We start from the raw sequence: 25,170 nt of genomic DNA, 5'->3' as shown, positions 1-25,170 counted from the left end.
GTCTGTAAACAAGTCAAGATGGTGCCTGGCATTTTGCAGAGGTTTGTGAAGTAACGCCAGCGAGCCATTAACTGTGGAGATTCCTTATTGGTTGACTGCTGTATCTAGTTTATGTTAATTAAGATAAGCTGTGTGTAATGTATGTATATCCCTCCTGTCCTACAATAAAAGGCTCCCACTCCTGCTGTATCAATCTACACAAGTTGCTCGTCACCCCCCTGTTATTTTGCTGCAGCCGGACTGCGGCATTTCATGACTGCTTCTTCTATTTCTATGAGGAATGTCATTGGGATTTTGATTGGAATTGCATTAAATATGTATAGTGCTTTTGGTAGCATGGACAATATTAATTCTGCCTATCCAAGAATAAAGGGAGATCTTTCCATCTTCTAAGGTCTACTCTAATTTCTTTCTTTAGTGTTCTGTAGTCTTCATTGTAGAAGTCTTTCACCTCTTTTGTTAGGTTGATTCCCAAGTTTTTTTTTTTTTGTGAGGCTATTGTAAATGGGGTAGTTTCCCTCATTTTCCTTTCAGAGGATTTATCACTGACACACAGAAATGCCTTTGATTTATGGGTGTTGATTTTATATCCTGCTACTGTACTGAATTCATCTACTAGTTCTAGAAGTTTTCTGGTGGAATTTTTTGGGTCTTCTAGGTATAGAATCATATCATTGGCAAATAGTGCTAATTTGAGTTCTTCTTTTCCTATATGTATCTCTTTGATTTCTATCATCTAATTGCTCTGGCCAGTATTCCAAGAAGTGTCAAATAGAAGTGGTGAAAGAGGGCATCCCTGTCTTGTTCCAGTTTTTAGAGGGAATGCTTTAAATTTTTCTCTATTTAGAATGATGTTGGCCTGGGTCTTAGTGTAGATAGCTTTTACAATGTTGAGATATGATCCTACTATCTCTAGTTTTTCTAGTGTTTTGAACATGAAGGGGTGTTGTATTTTGTTGAATGCTTTTTCTGTGTCTATTGAGATGATCACATGGTTCTTATCTTTAATTCTACTGATATGATAAATTTCATTTATTGATTTACATATGTTGAACAAACCTTGCATCCGTGGGATGAACCCCACTTGATCATTGTGCACTATCTTGCTGATATGTTTTTGTGTTTGATTTGCCAGAAATTTATTGAGAATTTTTGCATCTATGTTCATTAGAGATATTAGTCTGAAATTTTCTTTCTTTGATGTGTCTTTGCCTAGTTTTGGAACAGGGTGATACTGGCCTCACAGAATGAGTTTGGAAGCTCTCCCTCTTTTTCTATTTCATGAAATAAATTGGAGAGTTTTGGTATTAATTCTTCTTTAAAGGTCTTGTAGAACTCAGCTGTGTATCCATCTGGTCCTGGGCTTTGTTTGGTTGGTAGGTTTCTGATGGCATCTTTTATCCTCACTTGAAATTGATCTGTTTAAATTGTATATAGCATCCTGATTCAATTTGGGCAACTCACATGACTCTAGAAATTTGTCCATGCCTTTGATATTTTCTATTTTATTGGAGAACAAGTTTTCAAAATAATTTCGAATTATCTTCTGTATTTCTGTAGTGTCTGTTGTGATATTTCCTTTTTCATCATGTATGTTAGTATTCTGAGTTTTCTCTCTCCTCTTCATTGGTATGGCTAACAGTTTGTCAATTTTATTTGTTTTTTTCAAAGAACCAACTTTTTATTTTGTCAATTCTTTCAATTGTATATTTTGTTTCAATTTCATTGATTTCAGCTCTGATTTTAATTATTTCCTGTCTTCTACTGCTTTGGCAATTATTTGTTCGTCTTTTTCTAGGGCTTTGAGATGTAATGTTAAGTCATTTATTTGATGTCTTTTGCAACCTATTGTTCATTCAGTCGCATATTATTTACTCTCAGGTTTTTGAGTAGCTTTTATTTTTTATTTTATCATTGATTTCTAATTTCATTCCATTATTATCTGATAGAATGCAAGGTAGTATCTCTACTTTTTTATATTTGGTAAGAGTTGTTTGGTGGCATAATATATGGTCTATTTTAGAGAAGGGTCCATGTGCTGCAGAGAGGAAAGTGTATTCATGTTCACTGAAGGATGAAATATTATTTATATGTAAGTTAAGTCTAAGTTATTGCTTGTATTATTTAGTTCTATAGTTTCTTCATTCAGCTTTTGTTTGGAAGATCTATCCAGTGGTGAAAGAGGTGTGTTAAGGTCACCCAGAATTATTGTGTTGTGGTCTATTTGACTCTTGAACCTGAGAAGAGTATGTTTGATGAATGTAGATGCTCCATTGTTTGGCGCATATAAATTTATTAGTGTTATGTTTTGTTGATGAATTGTTCCCTTAAGCAGTATGAAATATCCTTCTTTATCCCTTTTGATTAACTTTGGCTTGTAATCTACTTTATTTGATACGAGGATGGAAATCCCTGGTTGCTTTTGCAGTCTATGTGAATGGTATGATTTTTCCAAAACTTTCACCTTCAGTTTGTGGATGTCTTTTCCTACAAGATGAGTCTCTTGGAGGCAGCATACTGTTGGATCTTTTTTAAAAATTCAATCTGCCAGTGAGTTTAGGTGAGTTTAGGCCATTAACATTCAGGGTTATTATTGAGACATGATTTTCATTTCCAGCCATTTTTTGTTTATTTTTGGTATTTAACTTGTCTTGGTTTCTCCTTTGATTAGTTTTCCTTGTGTTTTTTTTTTTAGAACCTCTATGTCCCTATTGAAGTAATCTTTTGCTTCCTGTATTTGTTTATGTAGCTCTTTGTCAAAATGATCTTTTGCTGCCTGTATTTGCTCTCTTATATCATGCTTCAATTTCCAAGACATTTTAATTATGTACATTCTGAACTCCTTCTCTGTAATTTCTTCTGCTGGCTTGCCATGGATTCTAATAATGTAGTATCTGGATTTGTTTGGGGCACTTTCTTCACTTGTCTTTTCATATTGCTTGTGTGTCTTCCCTTCTAGCACAGTGTGTCCTAGGCATTACCATTTTTACCCTATAGGTTTATAGTGCCCCTGTTGGGATCCAAAACCTCTTCTTTGAGGTGAAGGAAAATGTTATCAGATCCCAATATAAATAATATACACCCTAAAAACAAATGTTTGCTAATAAATTTACAATTTGGTCACAATGTACATAAATGGTGAATTCAATTATTATCTACTCAGTAGTTTTGTAAAAGTGTTTACAGTTTCTGATGGTGAACAAAGAACTGGAGTGAAGAGTAGGATGATATGCTGAGGAGGTAGGAGGTAAGGATAGAGTTACTATATCTTAGGAAGTGTGAAAGAGAAAGCTAAAGAGGAAGATTAGTAGCAGGAGAAAGGAGAGGAAGTAATTTTGGGGTAGACAAGTAAGTGGGAAGACATAGAGTACATAAAACAAACACACATATATATCAAGAAAAATTAAAAATGTTAAAATAGCAGAAATTTAAAAAATAAAAAAGAATAAAAAGAATGTACAACACAAGTGTAATATACTATTCAGATGTCCCAGTGTAAAAATCCTAATTCATGCAAAGTACTTAGTTTAACATATGTTGGGGATGTGAGGGCGGAAGAAAGGAGAGAGAGAGGAAAAGAAAAATAAAAATCTTGAAGGAAGGCCCAGGGCTTGTTTTGGTTGGAGATCAGTATCTTTCCTGTTTCCCTTCTCTTTCAATAGGTGGGGTCGTCTGTTGTTAGCTGGTATCACCGCCCTCAGGATGGTAAAGGTAACCAGGGTGTCATTGTGCCCAGTTAGAGGCTGCTGGAGAGAGTGGGGAGTTAGAAACTGTGAACCTGGAAGATGGTGATGAAGGTGACCCAAGATGGAGGCTCCTGCTTTCAGCAGTGGGGTGTCGGGTTGGGTGGAGGGAGCCCGGGCGATAGTGTTGGATGATGAGTTCAGATGAGCTCTGTGGCTTGCAGTGTCTGGCTGTCTTTAGAGCCTGTGTGAAGTTCCTGGGTGCAGGCAGGCTACTGCTCATAGGTGACTATGTCTGCTGCTGCAGAGTCCAAAGATGGCGGTGACGGGAGGAGCCCCAAGTTGGTAGCTGGGGTTCCACCCCGGATGGCAGCCAGAGTTCCTACTCATGGGAGGCTGCTGGATGGATTCCATGGGGAGTGGCATCTGTGATTTCTGCTCGGGTGGGTGGCTGAAAGTTCTTTTCGTGGGTGCTGCTGCCACCACTACTGGTCGTCTTGCTTGGTACCCAGTAGTTCTGCGTGGGGGAATAGTTGTGGGACCTACTCTGACTCTGAGGCCTGGAACCCTGGACAGGTATGGGTGGGGATGGGGTGGGGAAGGAATATCACTTGCAGAAAAGCCGTATTCTAACTACTTGAATCCCAGGTCATGGAGAACACAGAATGCTGCCTCCCTCTGGCCCGCCATCTTGGATCTGCCCCTCCTCATCATTTTTCTAACAGAACATGCTCACTTCATGTCTCTGTCATATTTTTGTAATGTTCACAATGTTTCAAAATGTTCACTATTATTAAATCTGTTATGGTATTTGCAATCTTTGATGTTATCCTCATAACTGTTTTGGGACACTATGAACCTCTCATACATAAAATGGCAAACCTTTTTTGAAAGCTTTATAATGATTGCAATATAATAAAACATTGACAATGGCTACAGTACCAGTGTAGCAAAATCACATCTGATTAAATCTTTAGGTCCATATATAATGATAAAAATTGGAAAATACAAAAAAGTCATCACTAAAATTGTCTTTCACTTCACAAAAATATTAATGACAAGTTGGTTGTTTGAGTGTTGTTGACATTTAGGTAGTTTGAATATGTAAAAATAATACTAGTTTGCACTTAAAATTTAGTTACAGATGCCAAGAAACAGTTTCAAGTATTTTCTGAATATTCATTATACATATATGACACAATTATATCTTCCTTCAATGAAGTTTTCATATCATACATTTATTTAATGGGAAAGAGTTAAATGTTACATGAATTATCCAATAAAGGTGATCATATATTTTTCTCTTCAAAACCTCTACATACTCTTGGGACGCTTAGTAGATCCTGATCTGACATACTAGTAGATTTTAGAGAAGTTCTAAAGGATCCAGATTCAAATTGAGCAGTAGCTTTTCCTAGTTCTCTGTACTTTCTCCAACTCCTGCTGCAAGTCAGACTTGTTATCTGACTTAGTTTCTTCTTTAAGTCTTGTGTTTCATCTTCTAAATTAATGTGATAACCTGATGAAACTTCTAGTGAAGTCTCTGACCGAGAGTGTTCTTTCAGGGTATCAGCCAGTTCTTGGTGAAGTTGTCTTACAACCACTTCTCTTTCTGCTCTTTCCTTTTTGTACTGATCAGTCTTTCTTTTAATCATCAATTAACTCCTTATTTCTGTTTTCCAGCATGAGACTGTGATTAACACTCTTGTCTTGAAGTTTCTTTAAAATGTAATAAACTTTGTCATAAATATTAATTATTGCTTTCTGTATTATCAACTTTGTTGTGTAGGTCATCTAATTGCTGTCAAACAAGTGTATTTTTAGTTTGCAGTTGAGATAATCTATCCTCTGTATACTCTTGCTTTTGATGTACTTATTCATTTTACTTTGCTCATTTTGATACCTGTGTTCAATCTCCTTCATTTGGCATTGTATTTGCATTAGGTTCGCTTATACCTATTCTAAAACCAAAGTCTTTTTTCTAAAAGCATCACTTATATGGTGGAGCTCAATTTCAGGACTAATTTTTATTTCAGATTTAGAAAGGTGTTGGGAAGGACTCTCACTAATAAGTTTTAATTTAGACATATCAAAAATCATCTTGTCCTATGAACTAAAGCACTCTTACTTTCTGGAAAGCAAACTCTAGGTATATTTTTTTAATTATTTTTTAAATATTTATTTTTTAGTTTTCGGCGGACACAACATCTTTATTTGTATGTGGTGCTGAGGATCGAACCCGCATGCCAGGCAAGCGCGCTACCGCTTGAGCCACATCCCCAGCCCTCTAGGTATATTTTTGTCTTTCATCATGATGGTGTGAAGCAGCAGTCAGTCGGACGTAATATGATTCAACTTCTGTTTCTAGTTTGTGTGTGTGTGTGTGTATTTTGTTTTTCATTCTTCAGTTTAAAATTTAGTGATGTAATATCAGATTTTAGAACTTGACACTGTTCAATATACTTGCATGCTGTTTTTGTGTTTCTCCATTCAGTTTGATTATCCTTTGAAGGTCAACAATTCTTTTAAAATTTCAAAATCCTCAAGATATTTCTTTTCCTTTTCTTGGTTCTAATTTTTTTCTATTTTCAGTCTTATCATGGCAATTTCATCCTGCAGTATGTGATATTTATGCAATAGCTCTTTCTCCATTCCATCACTAGTAGAAATCTTTGAGATAGGTGATGAAAAGGAAGGATGAGAAAAGCTCAGGATTTCCCTTAATCTTACCAAAGTGGTTTTAACCATGTTTTTATTTTGACTATTAGAATTACTGTTGTCAAACAATATTGTATTTTCTGGTTTCCCCAAAATGCCATATTTTGCTTCTTTTTTCCCTAGATTGCTGAAAAGGTTCACATAATTATCCTTTATCTTTTGGGATATTCTTTTTATTGAATTTATGTTAATCCTGATCTGATGTAGGATAGGAATCACCAGGACCAGGTTTATTAGACAAACTGATTAAAGGTACATCTCAAGAACTCTCATTCTATGGATTGCTATTTTCTGACTTTTTAGGTCTCTCTTTAGTGTATTCAAAAACTGCTTGCATATTATAACCACAGCATAAGTAAATGAGTTCTACTTATAGTAATCTTCAGAGAAGATTATCAATACCTCCTTGAAAAAGTAGCTTCACTGTATTTGCTGAATCACATCCTACAGCAAACATTAGGGCTGTTTTAGGATAATCTAACATCAGTATTCTTCAAAGAAAGAAATTTAAAGCCAAGAGTCATTCAGAAGAAAAAAATGAGGTATTTCTTAATTGGTAAGCAGAGAGCTGAGGCAAGAGCCATCTTGAGGAGGTCTCACTGCAGCTTGCTAAAATGGTAAATTTAAATGAATATTGTGTCTGTTCTGACTGCTTACTGACTGGCTGTTTCCCTATATCTCTCCCTTTTCTCAGGCATCTTTGAAATACAATAATACTGAAATTAGGACAATTAATAATCTTACAATGGACTCTCAGTGTTCAAGTGAAAGAAAGTCACAGTATCTCACTTTATCCTCCAGGAGCAGTGCAGAGAAAATACCTTAAAAATGCATCTGCCACTGGGTTTAGTGGAGCATGCTTGTAATAATAGTTACCCAGGAGGCTGAGGTAGGAGAATGGCAGGTTCCACTTAGCAAGACCCTGTCTCAAAATAAAAAATAAAATGAGTATGTATCTCAGTGGTAGAGTACCCCTGGGTTCAGTTCCCAGTAACACACACACACACACACACACACACACACACAACATCTCCCTGTTTTGTCATGGAAAGGGTTTATGTCACATATCACATGCCCTCAACTTTTACAACTACCTCCCAAAGGACTCCATCCTAAACCTCAGTTCTGTAAATAAAAGGAACTATACATATATGAGTCTCCCTAGATCACAAAACAAAAATGTGGTTTTTTAAAGTTTTCAAATACTTCCCTCTTGGAGGAGTGCAGAAAAAGAGTAGGAACATGCAGTTCCCATTTTTCTTTTCAGAAGGTGCTTGCAGCACACACTTCCAGTGGCTATATGTAACAATCTGAGCTCCTAACTAACTTGCTTCAGGGAGCTTAAAAAAAAAAAAAAAAAAAAAAGCCCTTCAGGAATCAAAGTTGGAGCTCAGCTTCCTAAGCCCTTTCCTTCTGGCTCACCAGAGAAATAAATCAAAGCTTACTTTTTCTTCCTGGAATGAGTTTGGCTACACAGTAAGTATCACAATTTCCATAACGATTTCCTTAACAATCTAGCTCCATTTACATTTATTATTGGCCTCAGTCTCAGAAAATAAATAGTTGGACGTACAGTGGAGTCATTTCCATCAGCTACTTCCTTGGATCAGCATTTGCCACAGATCCTGTCTTGGCTTAGTGACAAGGCAGTAGGAGATGAATGCCCACACTTAAAAGTTTCATCATGGGGCTGGGGATGTGGCTCAAGCGGTAGCGCGCTCGCCTGGCATGCGTGCGGCCCGGGTTCGATCCTCAGCACCACATACCAACAAAGATGTTGTGTCCGCCGAGAACTAAAAAATAAATATTAAAAATTCTCTCTCTCTCTCTCTCTCTCTCTCTCTCTCTCTCTCTCTCTCTCTCTCCTCTCTCACTCTCTCTTTAAAAAAAAAAAAAGTTTCATCATGAAGACAAAGGGAATTGGAACACACATTCAACATCCCAACGCTTCCAACAACATCTACAGTATGACTATTATCATCCCAGTTTTAGGACAAAGAATTACATGAAACATCCCAAACTCTGGGAGCCACCAAAAATAGAGACAGCAATCTGAATGAAGACAAAGATTTGAGCAGAACCTTAAAATTTCTGACCAGAAAGCCTGGCAAGATCCTTCTCCTATACAAGGACAGTCTGACAAGATTGGAAGAGGTAGTTATTTAATGAAAATAAATCAATACAGAGTGTCAAGAACAAAGAAGAAACTGGGGAATTCATTCCAAATGAAAGAAACAGACCTAAGTAGATATATGTGATTTATCCAAAAGGGAATTCAAAATAATGGTCCCTTTGCTCACTTGGTTCAAGAAAGCAATGGAAGAACTGAGAGTTTCAACAAAGAAGTATCTAAAAAGTACCAAAGAGAAATCAGAGCTGAGAATAGTTTAACTAAAATGAAAAATTCAATTTGGTAGTTCAACAGCAGACTATATTGGCAAAAGAAAAGGTCTATAATAGATACACAAAAGATAAAAAGATCACAAACCATACCACTGCAGGAAGTCATCAAAGCACAAAGGAAGAAAGGCAAAATGAAAGAAACAACAGATTTAGAAAATTACCAGAAAACAATTAACAAAATAGTATGAGTAAGTCCTTATATACCAATAACTACTTTGAATATAAATGGATTTAATTCTTCAATCAGAAGGTATAGAATGGCTGAATTAAAGTAGAAACAAAACAAACAAAAAGCCAAGACCAAAATATTTGCTTTAATATTTTATCCTAAAGAACACTCATAGGCTGAAAGTAAATGGATGAAAAGGATATTCTGTGCAAACAGAAATTAAAAAGGAGCAGGTTAGCTATACTTATTTGAGATAAAAGAAGCTTTAAGTCCAAAACAGTAAAAGAAGGCAAAGATGGTCATTAAACAGTAGTAAAGAGATCAACTCATCAAAAGGATATGACAATTGTAAATATACATGCACTCAAGATGAGGGTACCTAATTATATAAAGCAAACTTTAAGAGATCTGAAGGGAGACACAGATTGTAACACAATGTGCAGGGGATTTCAATATCCCACTTTCAACATTGGACAGATTATCCAAACAGAAAATCAATAAAGAAACAATAAACCTGAATGATACTTTAGACCAAATAGAGCTAACTGATATATATAGGACATTCTATCCAATAGCAACAATACACATAAAACATTCTCCAGTATGGATCATATTAGGCTACGAAACAAGCCTTAAGAAATTTAACAAGATCAAAATCATATCAAGTGGGAGCTGGGGTTGTGGCTCAGTGACAGAGTGCTTACCTAGCAAGTGTGAGGTACTGGGTTTGATTCTCAGCACCACATATAAATAAATGAACAAAATAAAGGTCCATCATCATTTAAAAAAAAATAAGAGTTTTACAAGACCTTTAAAGAAGAACTAATACCAATAATCTTCAATCTATTTCAGGAAATAGAAAAAGAGGGAGTACTTCCAAATTCATTCTACGAGGCCAACATCACCCTGATTCCAAAACCAGATAAAGACACTTCAAAGAAAGAAAACATCAGACCAATTTCTCTAATGAATATAGATGCAAAAATCCTCAATAAAATTCTGGCAAATTGGATACAAAACATATCAAAGAGATCGTGCACCATGATCAAGTGGGATTCATCCCTGGGATGCAAGGCTGGTTCAGTATACAGAAATCAATAAATGTAATTCACCACATCAATAGACTAAAGATAAGAACCATATGATCATCTCGATAGACGCAGAAAAAGCATTTGACAAAATACAGCATCCCCTTATGTTCAAAACACTAGAAAAACCAGGGATAACAGGAACTTACCTCAACATTGTAAAAGCTATCTTTGCTAAGCCTCAGGCCAGCATCATTCTAAATGGAGAAAAATTGAAGGTATTCCCTCTAAAATCTGGAATAAGACAGGGATGCCCTCTCTCACCGCTTCTATTCAACATAGTTCTGGAAGCACTAGCCAGAGCAATTAGACAGATGAAAGAAATTAAAAGTATAACTATAGGAAAAAAAGAACTTAAACAAGCACTTTTTGCTGATGATATGATCCTATACTTAGCAGACCCAAAAGGTTCTACCAAGAAACTTCTAGAACTAGTAAATGAATTCAGCAAAGTGGCAGGATATAAAATCAACACCCATAAATCAAAGGCATTTCTGAATATCAGTGACAAATCCTCTGAAATGGAAATGAGGAAAACTACCCCATTCACAATATCCTCAAAAAAAAAAAATACTTGGGAATCAACTTAACAAAAGAGGTAAAAGATCTATTCAACAAAAACTACAGAACCCTAAAGAGAGAAATAGAAGAAGACCTTAGAAGATGGAAAGATATACCTTGCTCATGGATAGGCAGAATTAATATTATTAAAATGGCCATATTACCAAAAGCACTTTACAGATTCAATGTGATTCCAATCAAAATCCCAATGGCATTCCTCGCAGAAATAGAAAAAGCAATTATGAAATTCATCTGGAAAAATAAGAGACCCAGAATTATCTAAAGCAATTCTAAGCAAGAAGAGTGAAACAGGTGGTATCGCTATTCCAGATCTTAAACTATACTACAGAGCAACAGTAACAAAAACAGCATGGTAATGGCACCAAAACAGGCTAATAGTCCAATGTACAGAATAGAGGACACAGAGACCAACCCACAAAATTACAACTACCTTATATTAGACAAAGATGCTAAAAGCATGCAATGGAGAAAGAATAGCATCTTCAAAAAAATGGTGCTGGGAAAACTGGAAATCCATATGCAACAAAATGAAATTGAATCCCTTTCTCTCACCATGCACAAAAGTTAACTCAAAATGGATCAAGGATCTAGGAATCAAACCAGAGACTCTGCATCTAACAGAAGAAAAAGTTGGCCCTAATCTCCATCATGTGGGGTCAGACCCCAAATTCCTTAATAAGACACCTATAGCACAAGAGTTAAAACCAAGAATCAACAAATGGGACAAATTCAAACTAAAAATTTTTTTCTCAGCAAGAGAAATAATATGTGAGGTGAATAGGGAGCCTACATCCTGGGAACAAATTTTTACCTCTCACACATCAGATAGAGCTCTAATCTCTAAGGTATACAAAGAACTCAAAAAGTTAAACAACAAAAAAAAAACAAATAATCCAATCAACAAATGGGCCAAGGACCTGAACAGACACTTCTCAGAGGAGAATATACAATCATCAAATACACGAAAAAATGCTCACCATCTCTAGCAATCAGAGACATGCAAATTAAAACTACTCTAAGATACCATCTCACTCCAGTAAGAATGGCAACCATTATGAAGTCAAACAACAAGTGCTGGCGAGGATGTGGGGAAAAAGGAACACTCATACATTGCTGGTGGGACTGCAAATTGGTGCAGCCAATTTGGAAAGCAATATGGAGATTCCTTGGAAAGCTAGGAATGGAACCACCATTTGACCCAGCTATTCTTCTTCTTGGACTATACTCAAAAGACCTAAAAACAGCATACCATAGGGACACAGCCACATCAATATTTATAGTAGCACAATTCACAATACCTAGACTGTGGAACCGACCTAGATACCCTTCAATGGATGAATGGATAAAAAAAAATGTGGCATATATACACGACAGAATATTACTCAGCACTAAAAAAATCAAGATCATGGCATTTGCAGGGAAATGGATAGCATTAGAGCATATTATGCTAAGTGAAGTTGTTAGCCAATCCCTAAAAAACAAATGCCGAATGTCTTCTCTGATATAAGGGGGGTATCTCAAAATGGAGTAGGGAGGAAGAGCACGAGAAGAAGATTATCACTAAATAGGGAAGAGAGGTGGGAGGGAAAGGGAGGGAGAAGGGAAATTGCACGGAAGATGGAAGGAGACCCTCATCATTATACAGAAAACATGTATGACGATGTAAGGAAAAAGAAAAAAAAGAAGTGTGTCACATTAGATTGGGTAGAGAGAAGCCAGGGGAGGGGAGGGGAAAGGGGAAAGGAAGTACAGCAGAATAAAATGGACATTATTATTGCTCTGTGTGTGTGTGTGTGTGTGTGTGTGTGTGTGTGTGTATTAGTGACTGCATGACAAATGTGATTCTTCAACTGTACACTCAGAAAAATGAGTCTGATTCAAATGTATGATATGTCAAGATCATTGTACTGTCATGTGTAATTAATTAAAACAAATAAAAAAATTTTAAATCATATCAAGTATCTTTTATAACCACAATGTTATGAAAAAAGAAATCAAAATCAAGAGAAATCATGGAAAATTAACAAATGTTTATTGAAATTGAACAATATTATATTGTATGCATATACAAATATGATATAATGAATCTAACCATTACGTATAATTAAAGTGCATCAAAAATTTAGAAAAAAAATAAATTAAGCAATATGTTCCTAAACAATTATTCTTCAAGGAAGAAAATTTAAAAATATCTTGAGACAAATGAAAATGAAAACACAACAACTCAAACTCTCACAGCAAAAGCAAGTCTAAGAGGGAACTTTATAGCAGTAAACACTAGCAACAAAAGAAGAAGGAGAACTGCGCCCAGTGGAACATGTCTCTAATCCCTGAGGCTCAGGGAGCTGAGGTAGGAGGATCATAAATTCAAATCCAGGCTCAGCAATTTAGTCAGACCCTAAGCAACTTAGTGTGAATTTGTCTCAAAATAAATAGGGCTGGAATGGTTAAGCCCCTCTGATTTCAATTCCTGGTATCAAAAAAAAAAAAAAAAAAGCCTAATGTTATGCCTTAGGAAAAGAGAAAAGAAAGAAAGAAAGAAGGAACAGAAAAAACTAAAACTAAGCTCAGGGTTAGAAGGAAAAAGGAAATAACAAAAAATTGTAGCAGAAATAAATAAGTAAATACTTATATATAAAATATCAACAAGATTGAGTTGGTTTTTCAAAAAGCCATACAATGATACAAAGCTTGCTTTATATGTAACAAAGTCCTAGGTTCAATTCCCAACATTGTAAAAATAAAACATAAATAAATAAAACAGACAAAAATTTTAACTATATTAAAAAGAGAAAATTCAAATAAAATTAAAAATGAAAGAATATAACTTCTAACACAAATACAAAGAAGGCAACAGTGAACAATTATATGACAAAAAAATTGAATAACCTAGAAACATATAACCTACCCAGGCTGTACCATGAATAAATTAGAAATTTAAACAGAGCAATAATGTATAACAGCTTCCCATCAAAGAAAAGCCCAGGACCAGATAGTTTCATGGCTAAATTCTCACCATTTAAGGAATAATTAACAACAAATCCTTCTCAAATTATTTTCTGTAAAAATTAAAGAGTAGGGAACACTTGCAAACTCATTTCACAAGGCTGGTATCACTCTGACCAAAATGAGACAAAGATACTACAAGAAAACTAAAGTATAAGTCAATATATTGATAATCATAAATTTTTAACAAAAACTAGCAAACCATATTTAACTATACATTAATGCAGTACATTCACCATGATCAAGTGAGAATTCTCTCTGAAAAGCAAGGCTGTCTCAACATATGACAATCAATAAGTGTGATTCACCATATTAACAGAATGAAGGGCAGAAACCATAAGATGATCTCAATAGATCAAGAAAAAGCATTTGAAAAATTCAAATTCTTTAAGACTCAACAAATAAGGTAGAAAAGGAATGTTCCTCCTTACAATAAAGGCTACATATGACAAACTGATAGCTAACATTATACTCAACAGTGAAAAGTTGAAGACTTTTCCTCTAAGATCAGTAATAAGATAAGGATGCCCACATTCACCACTTTTATTCAATATAGTACTGGAAGACCCAACCAGAGCTATTTAGAAAGATAAACAAAAGACATCTCAATAAGAAAAAATGAAGTGAAATTGTGTTTCCTGATGCCATGATCTCATATATAGAAAATCCTAAAGACTATACAAAGAATATCATAATTGATAAACACATTCAGTAAAGTTTCGTGATATAAAATCAACATATAAAAATCAGTGGTGTTCCTTTTATCTTTAGTAAAGATGAAAATGCATGCTTTTTTTAAATCTTCACTTTCCCAAAGTATTAAAGTATTAAGATGTTTCTCAAAACCAAAAAAATCAGTGGTATTCTTAAACATTTAAAAAATTTGATTATAAATTTTAAAGTTTTGGGGCTAGGGCTGTAGCTCAGTGGTAGAGAAAGCACTTGCCTCACTTGGGTGAGGCACTGGGTTCAATCTTCAAACCCACATACAAAATAAATAAATAAAATAAAGTTTTAAAAAAAATTAAAAGCTTCATTTACAATAGTAAATGAAATAGTAAAAGAAAAAATTACTGCTAAGTACATTTTATTATATTTATTGATGCATTATACTTTTACATAATGGTAGGATTAGTGGTAACATACATATTTGTACATGCAGACAATATAACAATTGGGCCTATCTCATTCTCCGGTATTACTCCTTTCTCCTCCTCCTTCCCCTGGCTCCTTTCCTGTTCTCTACCAATCTCCCTTCATTTTTCATGAAATACTCCATCTACTTTTCTTTTCCTTCTTCCTCTCTAACTCCCAAAAATGAGAGAAAATATTTGACCCTTGACTTTCTGAGCTTGGCTTCTTTCACTTACCATAATGTTCTCAAATTTCCTACAAATGCCATACTTTTATTCTTCTTTATAGCTGAATGAAACTCCATGAGGTATATATAACTATTTTCTTTATCCTTTTATCCATTGATGGACATTCTAGGCTGGTTCCATAGTTTGGCTATTGTGAATTGTGTTGCTATAAACATGAGTATGCATGTGTCTCTATATTATGCTGACTTTAATTCTTTTGAATAAATACCAAAGAGTGCTATAGAGGGTCATATGGTGGTTCCATTCCTAGCCTTTTGAGGAACATCCACACTGCTTTTCATAGTGGTTGTACTAATTTACAACCTTACCAAGAGTACGAAAGTGTTTCTTTTTCTCTATAAACTTTCCAGAATTTATTAGTTTATATTCTTGACTAATACATTCTAACTGGAGTGAGATAAAATCTCAGTGTAGTTTTGATTTGCATTTTCCTAATTGCTAATGATGTTGAACATTTTTTTCATATATTTATTGACCATTTGTACTTATTCTTTTGAGAAGTGTCTGTTTAATTCATTAGCCTATTTGTTAATTGGGTTGTTCCTTTGGAATTAAATTTTCTGAGTTCTTTATATGTTCTTAATCCTCTGTCAGAAGAATAGCTGGCAAAGATTTTCTCCCATTCTGTAGATTTTCTCTTCACATTCTTATTTGTTTCCTTCACTGTGCAGAAGCTTTTTAATTTAACACTATACCATTTATTAACTTTTGGCAGTATTTCCTGAGTCTTAGGGACACTAATGGAGAAAGGTGCTGCCTGTTCCTATATGTTGGAATATTGGCCCTATATTTTTGTCTAGGAATTCCATAGTTTCTGGTGTCATTCTTAGGTTTATGATCCATTCTGAGTTGACTTTTTGAGTAAATTTTACCATGTGAGTGAGATATCTGTATATTGAACATATAAAACACTGATGAAAGAAATTGAAGATGATATAAATGAATAAAAAGATGGCCAATGTTCATATATTGTAAGAATTAACACTGTCAAAATGTCCGTACTATTCAAAATGATCTTCAGATGAAAGGTAAGTCATTATTAAAATTCCAATTTTGTTCTTACAGAAATAGAAAAAAAAATCCTGAAATTCATACCCAAATAGCCAGAGCAATGTTGACCAAAAAGAACAAAATTGGGTACTGGATTTAAAACAAATTACAAAGCTATGGAAATCAAAACATCATGGTTTTGTTATTTGTCCACTGGGATAGGAAAGAGAACCCAGAAATAAATGCATATACCTATAGTCAACTGACTTTGACAAAGGCACCAAGAATACACACTTTTCAATAAATGGTGTTAGTACAACTGGCTATACACATCAAAAGAATGAAAATGGAACCTTACATCATCCACTATATAAGGATCAACTCAAAATGAATTGAAAACCTAAATGTAAAATCTGAAATGTACAAAACAAGTAGAAGAAAATATAGGGGGGAAAGCCCAATGACACTTAGCCTAGGCAGAAATTTCTTAGATCTGACCCTGAAAGCACAGGCAATGAAAACAAAAATAGAAAAATGGGATTTCATCACATTTAGAAACTTCTTCAAGCAAAAGAGGACACAAGTAGGGCTAGAGATGTGGCTCAAATGGTACCACACTCACTTAGCATGCATGAGGCACTGGGTTCGATTCTCAGCACCACATAAAAATAAAGGTGTTGTGTCCACCTAAAACTAAAAAATAAGCATTAAAAAAATAGGACACAAGTCATGGAAAGGGAAAGAAATACTTAGAAATTATACATTGGATAAGAGCTACTACCCTAAATATTCAAAAACAAAAGAAAAACCCATTTAATAATGACCACAGAAATTGAATAGAATTTTCTCAAAAGAAGACTTAGAAATAGCCTACAGATATTTTTTTAAATTTTAATTTTAATTTTAAATTTTGTAAAAATACTCAACATCTCTAGTCATCAGAGAAATGCAAACTAGGACCAGAAGGAGCTATCGCCTCATACCTTTTAGATTTACTATTATAAAAAAACACACAAAATATTGGCGAGAACATGGAAAAAGGGGAACTCATACACTATTGGAAGTATTTTAAAATAGCACATCCATTTTGGAAAACAGTATGATACTTCCTCAAAAATTTAAAAATAGATCTACCATATGATCAAGCAATCCTGCTATTGGATATAGCTGAAAGAATTGAAATCAATTATACTTAAAAGATGTCTGTACTCCCATGTTCATTGCATCATTATTCATAATAGCCAAGATATGGAAACTATGTAAGTTAATAGGTTTTTAAAACATGGTATATTAACACAATGGAATATTATTCAGCCTTAAAAAAACAGGAAACTGTCATTCATGAAAACATGGATGAGCCTAGAAGACATTATGTTAAGTGAAATAAGCCAGGTACAGAGAGGCATATACCATATGATCTCCCTTATTTGTAGAATCTAAAAAAGTCAAACTCATAGAAGTAGAGAGTTAATTTGGTGGTTACTAGTACCTAAGGGCAGGAGCAGGTGGAGAGGGAAAGAAAAGTCAAAGTTGAATAGGAGGAATAAATTCTGATGTGCTATTACACAGCAAAGTGATTATAGTTAATAATAATGTATTGTACATTTCAAAATATATAAGAGAGGGTTTTAAATGTTCTCACCACAAAGAAATGATAAAAATACAAGGTGATGAATACACAAATTTACTTGAATTGGTGATCTCACAGTGTATAAATGTATCAAAACAACACCATAAATATAAGCAATTATTATTTTTCAACTAAAATTTAAAGCTTAATAAAATTTGATATAATTCAAGATATACAACATGATGATTGATATAAATACATAATTGTGTGATAGTTAACAAACTAATTAACACGTCCATCACAACCCATCATTACCATTTATCTGGTAGAGGGGAAGATTGCTTCCTTTAGGAAAAAGGTCAGTACATTAGTTAAACTTGAGAAATAAACCCTTACTATGTTAACTACAGGGTGTTTTACTACTTTCATTTCTGCCTGAAAAAAATATACAACAAAGGGTTGGGGTTGTGGCTCAGTGATAGAGCACTTGCCTAGCATGTGTGAGGCCCTGGGTTTGATCCCCAGCACCATATAAAAATAAATAAAAAAATAAAGTATTGTGTCCATCTACAACTAAAATTTAAAATATATATATATATATATATATATATACATATATACATATATATATATATATACACACACACACACAACACTAAGTATTATAGTATGTATGCTAGAAGGTATTATTAATCTCAAGATAGGAAATTAAAGATTTATTCTCTTAAAAAGAACATTACCTTTGACTTAAATTTTAAACATGTTAAACCTTGTAACATATAACAGAAGGTAACAAAATTTACTTATCCTAATTAAAGTGGTTAAATAGACTACCATCCTCCAAACAGAGTAATTTCATTACTTTAATAAAACTCTGTGAACAATTGAGTAATCAGTTGAATTTGTTGTGCAAAGCAAGTCATTCACACAGGTTTACTTACATTATAGTCAGCTTCAGGAAGTTTAACACCAGGAAATAAGTCACTAGTTATGCCATTAAATAAAGGTATGTCATGTGACAGAAACTTTGGTTCATTCACATCTTTAATTGATCGAAGAAGCTAAAATCACAAAAAAGGACAAAATAAGCTAATTGCCTACATTTATTGTTCCATTCCACCCCATTAACCAAAAGTTTATTTTACATTTCTCCAAGGAATTCCCATAGTGAAAAAAATAAAAATAATTCTATGCTTATCAAGCCAAAAGGTCCTTGTATTCATATAAATAATAATAAACATAACCCAAAACTATAATTTCAACCCCACATAAAAAGACTTGAAGCAACACCTGCCTTACTTGCCTCTGCATAGTTCCTGACTAATCTCACTAAAAAACTTTTCTACTGAAAATTTCACAGTATATTTAGATGTATATAAATATTTAATACTTACCAATATATCTTCATTTTCATTTGGATATTTTAGTTTTAGGTTTCCAGCAGCCACTAACACTGCTTTTACTGCTCGCATTCCATAGTCATAATGAAATTGCGATGAGAGCTGCTCTGAGCAAAGTCTGTAAGTCATTACTATCTTCACAGACAGAGGTTTTGCATTCAAAAATCCATAGGAGTAGAGGGAAATTTCTGCTATAAGGGCATAGTTTGGAACCATCATAGCCACTGTTCTAAAAAGAACCTGGAGAGTATAATAAATGAAATATTTACATAATATAAGCCATTTTAAAAACTAGTTATAAGCATTCAAAGAAAATGTGTTGATATTCAAGTTTATTCCCCCATAGCAACACAGTTTCATAAAAATATTAAAGTGCTACTGAAAAAACAATTATAGTTTATATGCTTAGTATCTTTTGTATGTCTAAAAAATTTTTTAGAAGCATACCTTATATCAAATGGAGTCAAAATGGAAATGACAGATACATGGGAAGAATTTTAATATTTTGAATATTGTGCTATTATTTGTGATTAACAAACTTAAAACTTTAACAAATATTACCTTAAGGTTGTCTGGCAATTCAGAACGCCCTGCATAGCCAGGATTCATGGTAATAGCTACAAAACAGTTTGGATTGAGCTTAAGTTCTGTCCCTTCAAAAACAAACACTTCCAACTTCTGTTGAATGGCTCTCTGAATGCAAAGGATCTGTTGAGCCACCACTGACAATACCTCCAACTCAATTCGATTAAATTCATCAAAGCAAGCCCAAGCACCAGAAGAAGCCAATCCTTTAAAGAACTAAGGGAAAAAAAAAGAAAAATAGAGGTGATTTTTCTTGGGAAATGTCATCAATATATGTTTTTTTCTTCTTGAAACCAAGAATTGAACCCAGTAATGCTTAATCACTGAGATATACCCCCACCCTTTTCAATATTTTATTTAGAGACAGGGTCTTACTATTTTGCTTTAGAGCCTTGCTAAGTTTTTGAGGCTAGCTTTGAACTTGTGATCCTCTGCCTCAGCCTCTTGAGCCACTGGGCTTACAGGAGTGTGCCACTGTGCACGGCAGAAATGTCACCAATAATTAAAACAAATGTTTAACCTTTTGGGTAAAAGTTGAAAGCTCAGTTTGATAAAAGTCCCAAGAATAAAAACAACATTTTTAGCTCTAAAGCCAACATTCAAGAAATGCTTAACCCACACTGCAATAGTATTTATATAAGTCTGCTTCAGTTTATCCAGTTAGACTTAAAGCTATAAAGTTTGGAACATTTAATATTACCAACTCAGTAAATGAATCACCTTTCCCATTGCTAGATAATCTAGCCCATCTGAACAGTTGAATACCACACACTGTACAGCAAGAGCTTTAGCCAAGTCCTTGGTAGTTTCAGTTTTTCCTGTGCCTGCTGGTCCCTCTGGAGCACCTCCAAGGTTTAAATAGAAGGCACCTATCTGAAAAGGAAAATATATATGAAAAGGAAACTATGCATCACCGAAAACAAACAAACAAATAGATAATTGCTTACCAAATGGATTTATTCTTAGTTGTAGCTTCAGAGAAGCTGGTTATATGTTTTATTGTTGTTACTTTTATTTATTTATTTTTGTACCAGGGATTGAACCCAGGGGTGCTTTATCACTGAACCACATCCCCAGCCCTTTTTTATTTTATTTTGAGAAAGGGTCTCACTAAGTTGCTGAGGGCCTTGCTACATTGTTGAGGCTGGCTTTGAACTATGCTCCTCCCACCTCAGCCTCCGGAGCCATTGGGATTAGAGGAACATGCCACCATGCCCATTGTATTCAGTTACTTTTTAGCATAGAAGTTTCTGGTTGCAAAAAGTAAAAGCAGCTTAAAATACCCAAAGAAGAATGAAAATGCGTCAAAATCTTGTTTTCTAATATTTCATATGTAGCCATTTGCCTTTAAAAACAAAGAACATCTAGCTTTGAAGGGGTAAAATTAGTTCAAAAAGGTTTTAATTAGAAGTTATGGAGATGACTTTAGAAGACAATAGTGACACATTCTAGATGGTCAGTTGAAGAGGACAATCACCTGAAGTGAGTACTGTTTGAAAGAGAAACAAATGAACTATTCTACAAATTTTGGCCATGATTTGCCTGGCTGTTGTCTTCTGTTCTCCATACGTTCTCCATTTTCTCCATGCCCATAGCACTGTTCTATACTTCTCTTACCAGTTCTATTGTTTTTTGCCTTGTAATGTTATTACATACACTCTTTTTCTCATAAATTAGTATTTAAGCTCCTTAAGTAAACATCAGCAATATCTGAATTATTTCTGGGTATTTACATTAATTAGAACAGCAACTGGAAATTTTTAGCATAGAAATTACAGCCTGTTCTAATTATGGAATTTGTTTCACAAAAATCACCACAAGAGTTTGTGAAACTTAACTCCTTTTAGAAAAAAATAGGGTTAAAGGATCAAGATTGTAAATTTGGGTGTACAAGGGAAATAAAAGAACCCTGTCCTTTCCATTTAATTTCGCTATAAACCTAAAACTGCTCTAAAAAGTGCAGTCTATTTTTAAAATAAATCCATAAAAATGATAAAAATTTTCACATTTACCAAAAAACCAATAGAGATAGCTAAGTAAATAAAGTCAATATCAAAGATATTATACTTGTTTTAAATTTATAATGAATGTTATACTGTTAGTGTTCATTAACTTAATTTCTGGGAACCTTGGCCTCTCCCCTCAACTTCAAGAAAATACTCACAAGTATGTTCTTTTTATTTTATTTATTTTGATTGTACGCATATTATTTTCTCTTTTATTTATTTATTTTTGGTTTTAGTTCATAAATTGTGATGCTTTCTTTGTTCTTAGGAATTCACATGATTGAGTTGCTATTTTCTTTTTTTTAAATTAGTTACACATGACAGTACAATGATCTAGACATATCATACATTTGCATCATATGGGATATAATTTCTTATTTTTCTGAGTGTACAGGTTGCAGAATTACATTGGTCATGCAGTCACGTATATACTCACAGCAATAATAATGCCTATTTTATTCAGGTAGCTTGCTGAAAAACAGAGGGTTTGGTGAAAGGCTTTATCATAGAAATTACAGCCTGTTCTAATATCATAGATATTATCTAATATCATGGACCCTTTAGAATCTCATCCAAATCCCCCTTTATCAGGTCATCACATTCAGCTCCCATTTGCTGTGAAATCTTGGTTGCAAATAGCTCAGAGTTGCTTTTTTTCTCCTAAGAACTGTCCTCAACTTGCTCTCCTATTGGAACTACCTCATCAGCAAATACTGGAAAGCTTACTCATTCCTTTGTCCCAGAGGTGACTAACCAATGACAATAAAGGGGTACAAAAGCCAGATCTTATTGCCTTAAAGTAAAGTAACTCATGTCATTTATGCCTCAAAGCTCCCCTTGAGATCCTGTTACAACTATCCATTGCTCAAACCACTTCTTCATTTAATTTTTCCCCAGCCCCAAACTGTTGCCCTCATTTCCTTACAGATTTTTACTGAGAGCATTCCCTAAGAAATAAATCATTTGCACAAGTATCTTTATTTTTTCTCTGCTTCTAGAGAACTCAGTAGAAGACACCTTCATTTCACTTACTCACATAAGTGGATTGGTATTCCTTGATGTTCCTCTTCAATTCCCAGGTTGGGTTGCCAGATTTAGCACAGAAAAATCTGAAATGCCTAATTAAATTTAAATTTCAGATAAATAATAAATAATTTATTAGTATTACAAAAGTATGTCCCTTGCAATATTGAGGACATACTAAAAAAATTACAGTCATGCATCATATAATGATGTTTCAGTCAACGGTGGACTATATAAATGATGATATATACAACACACTTTAGATGAACTGTACCATCTAGTTTTGTGAAGGCATATTCTGATTTTTGCATGATAAAATCACCTATTGATGCATTTCTCAGAATATATCTCTATCATTAAGTGACACATGACTGTCTTTGTTATTTGTTTTAAATTCAGAGTTAACCTGGGAGTAAACCTGGCAACCATATTCCCAGGGTTTTAACAGTCATTGTTCTATCTTCCATAGCTTCACAACTAAGCACAGGCCTAACTAAGCATCATCCCCTACACTTAAGCTCTGTCCTTCCTATTGAGTTGCACTAAGTTGGAGTTTCAGTACCCAAAGGTACTTTTCTCATCTTTCTCTTATCTCTCCCAGTATCCCACTATAAAAACTAATACTATTTTGTGAAGCTTTGGCTTTATTTTCATATTTTCAGTCCCTCCCTTTTTCTAATTATTCACAATGGAAGAGACTCACAACTTCTATACATTAGAATAAAAACATTCTTGTATGCTACAAAAGTACCCAGAAGTAATTATTTATTGCCATAATTTCACATAAAGAGAATTTGGGATTAGGAAGGGATAATTGTATCAACTACTACCAGTAAAACAATAAATGAAGAGAGCCATATTAAATTTAGACAAGAAAATTTGACACCTCACTGAAAAGTAATTTCAATATATGGATTAAAATAATTTAAATGCAGTCCAGGTGTAGTGGCACACATCTGTAATATCAGTGGCTCAGGAGGCTGAGAGAGAAGAATCACAAGTTCAAAGCCAGCCTCAGCAATAGTGAGGCGCTAAGCAACTCAATGAGATCCTGTCTCTAAATAAAATACAACATAGGGCTGGGGATGTGGCTCAGTGGTCGAGTACCCCTAAATTCAATCCCCAGTACCAAAAAAAAAAATAATAAATGCATACCAATGTTCTGTAACACCTGTCAGTTAGAGGAGTAATGACAAGTCGAGGTGAGTTACCAAGATATTCATAAGCATATTTTACATCACAATTAATGATACGAACTCGAGCATTCTCATATTCCCAATAATAACGAAGCTGAGCAAGCCACTGGAAATCTGTATCATGTGAGACACCTAGAAAGAATAAAACACATAATCCTTAAATGAAAATAATTCGAAAAATAGTATTTTATCAGCAAATATCAAACAATTCACGTTTTCCAACTTATAGAAAAGATCATGCAATTCTGTTGAAAAAGACATACAGTAATAAATCTTTACTCCTGAAAGCTATAAATATTTTTAACTTTAATATTAAAGGAAAAAGTCGGCCTGGGGTTGTGGCTCAATGGCAGAGTGCTTGCCTCGTATGTATGAAGCACTGGGTTCAATCCTCAGCACGATGTAAAAATAAATGAATAAAATAAAGATTAAAAAATTATGTTCATCTACAACTAAAAAAAGATTTTTAAAAATATTAAAGGAAGAGGGGCTGGGTTATGGCTCAGCAGTAGACCACTCGCCTAGCACGGGCGAGGACCTGGGTTTGATCCTCAGCACCACATAAAAACATATAAATAAAACAAAGTATTGTGTCTAACTACAACTAAAAATAAATATTTTTAAAAAATATTAAAGGAAGAAGTCACAAACCTGTTTCAATCATGTCCATGACCACATCTCTAGCATGGACATCAATTGTAACTAATGCACCCAGAGAGATCCTGATCTGCTTAGACAATTTTCCTCTTACCAGCTCTACAATATCATTTAGTTGATTCTGGAGTTCCATATAGTACTTCTTTAATCCCTACAAAATAATAAAACAATTTAATGGATTTTATACGCATTACCTAAATCTATATTTTATATATTTATTCATTTACAAAAGAATTATGACTTCATAATCTATCCCATATAGAAATACATTATAGGGCTGGGGTTATAGCTCAGTGATAGAGCACTTGCCTAGCATGGATAAGGCACTGGGTTTGATCCTCAGGACCACATAAAAATAAATAAGATAAAGGTATTGTGTATACCTACAACTAAAAAAAAAAAAAGTTAAAAAAAGAAATACATTATAGAGTGGATTTTCTCTAAACCCAGTAAAAAGAATAAGTTTTCTAAGAATTTTTTTTTAAAGAGAGAGTGAGAGAGGGGAGAAAGAGAGAGAGAGAATTTTTTTTTTAATATTTATTTTTTAGTTCTCGGTGGACACAACATCTTTGTTGGTATGTGGTGCTGAGGATCGAACCCGGGCTGCACACATGCCAGGCGAGCGCGCTACCGCTTGAGCCACATCCCCAGCCCAAGTTTTCTAAGAATTATATAATTTTAATACTATATACAGAAATTTAGGGAAGTATTG

At 34.2% G+C, this 25,170-nt stretch overlaps 1 protein-coding gene across 1 annotated transcript in view; it reads right to left on the bottom strand.

The window, feature by feature from the left end:
* DNAH12 (dynein axonemal heavy chain 12) overlaps positions 1–25,170 on the bottom strand; it is a 299,548-nt gene that overhangs the window by 166,862 nt on the left and 107,516 nt on the right. Inside the window, exons 24-29 of the mRNA XM_081284134.1 lie at positions 24,453–24,609; positions 23,761–23,933; positions 20,297–20,449; positions 19,553–19,792; positions 18,986–19,231; positions 18,533–18,652 (exon numbers count right to left, since the gene is read on the bottom strand). Of these exons, the coding sequence (XP_081140260.1) occupies positions 18,533–18,652; positions 18,986–19,231; positions 19,553–19,792; positions 20,297–20,449; positions 23,761–23,933; positions 24,453–24,609 (1,089 nt within the window). The remainder of the gene's footprint in view (positions 1–18,532; positions 18,653–18,985; positions 19,232–19,552; positions 19,793–20,296; positions 20,450–23,760; positions 23,934–24,452; positions 24,610–25,170) is intronic.

This window comes from Spermophilus citellus, assembly GCF_964194105.1.
Source record: "Spermophilus citellus genome assembly, chromosome: 3".
NCBI lineage: Eukaryota > Metazoa > Chordata > Mammalia > Rodentia > Sciuridae > Spermophilus > Spermophilus citellus.
Note: the sequence above shows the minus strand (reverse complement) of the source record. Positions and strands in the feature narration are given on the sequence as shown.